The sequence below is a fragment of the Formica exsecta genome, unplaced genomic scaffold (genome assembly GCF_003651465.1).
Source record: "Formica exsecta isolate Colony F162 unplaced genomic scaffold, ASM365146v1 scaffold843, whole genome shotgun sequence".
Lineage (NCBI taxonomy): Eukaryota > Metazoa > Arthropoda > Insecta > Hymenoptera > Formicidae > Formica > Formica exsecta.
The window spans coordinates 21,411-24,510 of NW_021853614.1; the positions used below are offsets into that span (position 1 = coordinate 21,411).

General features: G+C 29.2%; 2 protein-coding genes across 7 annotated transcripts in view; one reads left to right on the top strand and one right to left on the bottom strand.

Annotated features, from left to right (window-relative positions):
* Positions 1-705, top strand: part of LOC115244735 (CREB-binding protein-like) — a gene marked incomplete at its 5' end in the record, with an annotated part of 12,264 nt that extends 11,559 nt beyond the window's left edge. Inside the window, 1 exon segment of the mRNA XM_029822654.1 lies at positions 27-705. Within this exon segment, the coding sequence (XP_029678514.1) occupies positions 27-136 (110 nt within the window).
* A 62-nt stretch (positions 706-767) lies between these two features.
* On the bottom strand, positions 768-2,718 carry LOC115244736 (ATP-dependent RNA helicase DDX55-like). 6 transcript variants are annotated; one of them, XM_029822655.1, is made up of 5 exons: positions 2,623-2,713; positions 2,386-2,493; positions 1,677-1,949; positions 1,234-1,592; positions 768-999 (listed from the first exon to the last, which is right to left on the bottom strand). In XM_029822655.1, the coding sequence occupies exons 1-5, from the start codon at positions 2,635-2,637 to the stop codon at positions 798-800; spliced, it is 957 nt and encodes a 318-aa protein (XP_029678515.1). In that variant the 5' UTR covers positions 2,638-2,713; the 3' UTR covers positions 768-797. The 6 variants fall into 6 exon arrangements, with proteins under 6 accessions (XP_029678515.1, XP_029678516.1, XP_029678520.1 ...); XM_029822660.1 differs by having other exon boundaries at positions 769-999; positions 2,386-2,450; positions 2,623-2,718; XM_029822659.1 differs by having other exon boundaries at positions 769-999; positions 2,386-2,459; positions 2,623-2,718.
* Positions 2,719-3,100: the final 382 nt, after the last annotated feature.

Sequence of the window (3,100 nt, forward strand, 5' to 3'; positions counted from 1 at the left end):
AAAAAAAAAAAAAAATCTCGATAAAGGCAGTGGAGGGTTCACGAGTTTGTCAGAACCTAATATTAGTCTTAGTCCGACACCAACAGCGTCGACACAAGGAGTAAATGTCACCGAAAGTCATAGCATATCTGGTTAATCAAGGTGTACCTAACCTGAGGTTATCGCTTTATTCGAATTATTATGTAATTATACATGATATTTTAATTGGAAATATGGGAAGGGACTCATTTTTATTATATTGACTCGTTACTTCTACTAGTAAATTATTAAACATGCAAAAAATATAATTTACATAAGCTTCCAACACATATATTTAGTATGAAAAGAATAAAAAAATTTCGTGTGCAGAAATGTAAAAAAAGGATTATAAATGAAACAAACAAAGAATTTAATATTGTCAAATTGTAAGATAGATGTGTTTTGCTTAAGTGAAAGAATGATTAATGATATATTTTAAAATACTAAGAATTAATCTATAATATATAAGTGCATTGAATATGAATATATAAATGAATAAATAATTAACATGACAAAACAGCCGCGGGCCTTGTAAAAGCGGATCTTGTGTTCGATTGTGTGCGTGTTTGCATAAATAAAGCTTTGTGCGAATTTTACAATATAGCAATCGCACAAGCAGGAACATGAATTTTTTCCACGAATCCTTATATCTCCAGCAAATAAATATTTATATTTGTTAACAACAAACATGACTTTATAGTATTTTATTGTTTAATGTGATAAAACATATCTTTAAAAGAAATATTAATACTTATTATTTCCTTATATTATCCACATTGTTACCTATGTACAAAACTACTAGCAATAGATGGAGGATCATATTGTAACACCCAGTTTATCTCAGATATATCAATTCCACGAGCCATTACATCTGTACATATTAAAATGCCATTTTCAGCATGTCGAAATTGATCAAACACTTTATATCTCTTGCTTTTCATTTTACCATGTAAAGCTAGCACATTTATTGATGGTAATAATCTGTAAATACATGTATATATACATATATATATTTTATACTCAACCATAAAATTTGTTATTTTTAATATGGAAAAATTAATCAGAGAGATTGTTTGATTGAAAGAAACGATTATTGTAATTAAAAGTAACAAAGATATTACATTAATAATTAAATAAAATAAAACATTTTGTATATGAAATTTAACAGCAAATAATATATATTTTGTTAATATTTAAGTAAAATATGTGCCTTACACTTGTATAACCTGACTGAAGTAATCCACACACACACAGGTAGATAAAAATATCATATATTTTGTTTTAAATCCTATTGAACGTATAAAATCTATCATTACTGATAATTTGTGTTCAGGTTGAACAATTGTGTAACTGTTGTTCAAATTTACAGGCGTTGAAACATTAGATTTCTCTTTCACAACTATCAATGCTGGATTTCTCAGACCTGCCCTAATTAATTGTTGCAATTCTTTCGTCTGTGTTGCAGAAAATAATCCTGTTCTTCTAAGACGTGGCAAATAGTTTAAAATGCTGTCTAAAGTTGCAGAGAATCCTAAGTCTAGCAATCTATCTGCTTCATCTAAAACAAGAAACTCCTTAAAATAACAATATATTTGATTATTAATCCAAGAATTCTGACTGCGTATAAATAATTTTATTACAAGATGTAATTTCATTACCAAAGATTTTATACACAAACTCAAATTTATGGAACTATAATTGGATAAAATGTCTTGTAATCTGCCAGGTGTGGCAACGATAATGTTCACTCCCTTCTTCAAATTTTCTGCATCTTCCTTAAGTGTCACACCTTCAACTAACAATACTTGCTTCAATGATGGAATTCTTTCTAAAAATTTTTCCAAAATTTCACTAATCTGTGTAGCTAGTTCTCTTGTGGGACTAATTATTATCGCTCCTACTTCCATAGTTTTCCATTTTTCTGGTCGTTTCTAGATATTTTAACATATGAAAACTTCTTAATGCTTTATAATTCGTTATCAAAAATTAAGATAAATGTTTAGAATAACAATTTTTTGTCTATTATGTGTATAATCTGTGTGTGTGTGTGTGAAATGTTATATAAAAATAATATCTTAGCTTTAAATATATAACTTATTTTTATAACTTATTTTATCTATCAGTTTATATCTTATAAAAAATAATCTCTGTGAGTATATAATATAATCTATACCTCTGTTAACTCTCTCTCTCTGACATTTTTAAACAATTATAAAATCTTTTAGAATTAAATATACAAATAATATTTTCTTGAATGCATTTTATAAAGAAAATTATGCATAAACAATCAAGCTTAAAAAAATCTGTAAGAAATTCCATATTCTAAACATTTACTGAAATAAATTTGTATAACAAATAAAAGAGTACTTGTAATATCTCCAATAGAGGAACAAGAAAAGCAAGTGTCTTTCCGCTGCCTGTAACTGCTTCTGCTGCAACATCTTTACCATTCAATAATAACGGTATACAAGCTGCTTACAATTAACATGATAACATAATAAGCATTATGTCATTATTTTACAAAAGCATACTATTTTGTAATATTTGATATTTTAATAACATTTTTCTAATGCATTACACATACATATACATTATGTTTATTACCTGAACTGGTGTCATATCGAGAAATTTTAATTGTTTAAGTGTTTTTAATACAGGATCGCTTAATCGCACATCTAATTCTTCCCATCTTTTTGTTTTCGGCCCTAGACCGAGCGTTTGCCTTTATTTAAGGAGTGGGGGTAAAGATGTACGTAGAAAGGACACTCTGTTTCGTGCTTCTTGCGTTCTCTCTCGCTCGCACGTAGCATAGCGTACTGTTTCGCTACGCTCTTAGGGGTCGTTCTCATTGAGCGCGTCAAGCGTCGCGTCACGACGCGACGCGACGGCAGTTCAAGACATGGCGTTTTTTGTTAAGGTGACACTGAACGCGTCGCGGCAAATCAACACATGCGCAGAATGTACTAGTTCGCCAGGTTATTGGTTGCAATAAACGTAAACATAACTTTTAAATTAAAATATAGTACAAATCTGATTATCTGTTTTCTGTAAAACAGTATATGACCTAAAACAGTGTATTAAA

Coding starts and splice junctions, on each gene's coding strand:
- LOC115244736 (XM_029822655.1), bottom strand. Junction 1,593..1,676: donor GTTTGTGTATAAAATCTTTG/GTAATGAAATTA, acceptor TGTTATTTTAAG/GAGTTTCTTGTTTTAGATGA. Junction 1,000..1,233: donor TTCAGTCAGGTTATACAAGT/GTAAGGCACATA, acceptor ATGTATTTACAG/ATTATTACCATCAATAAATG.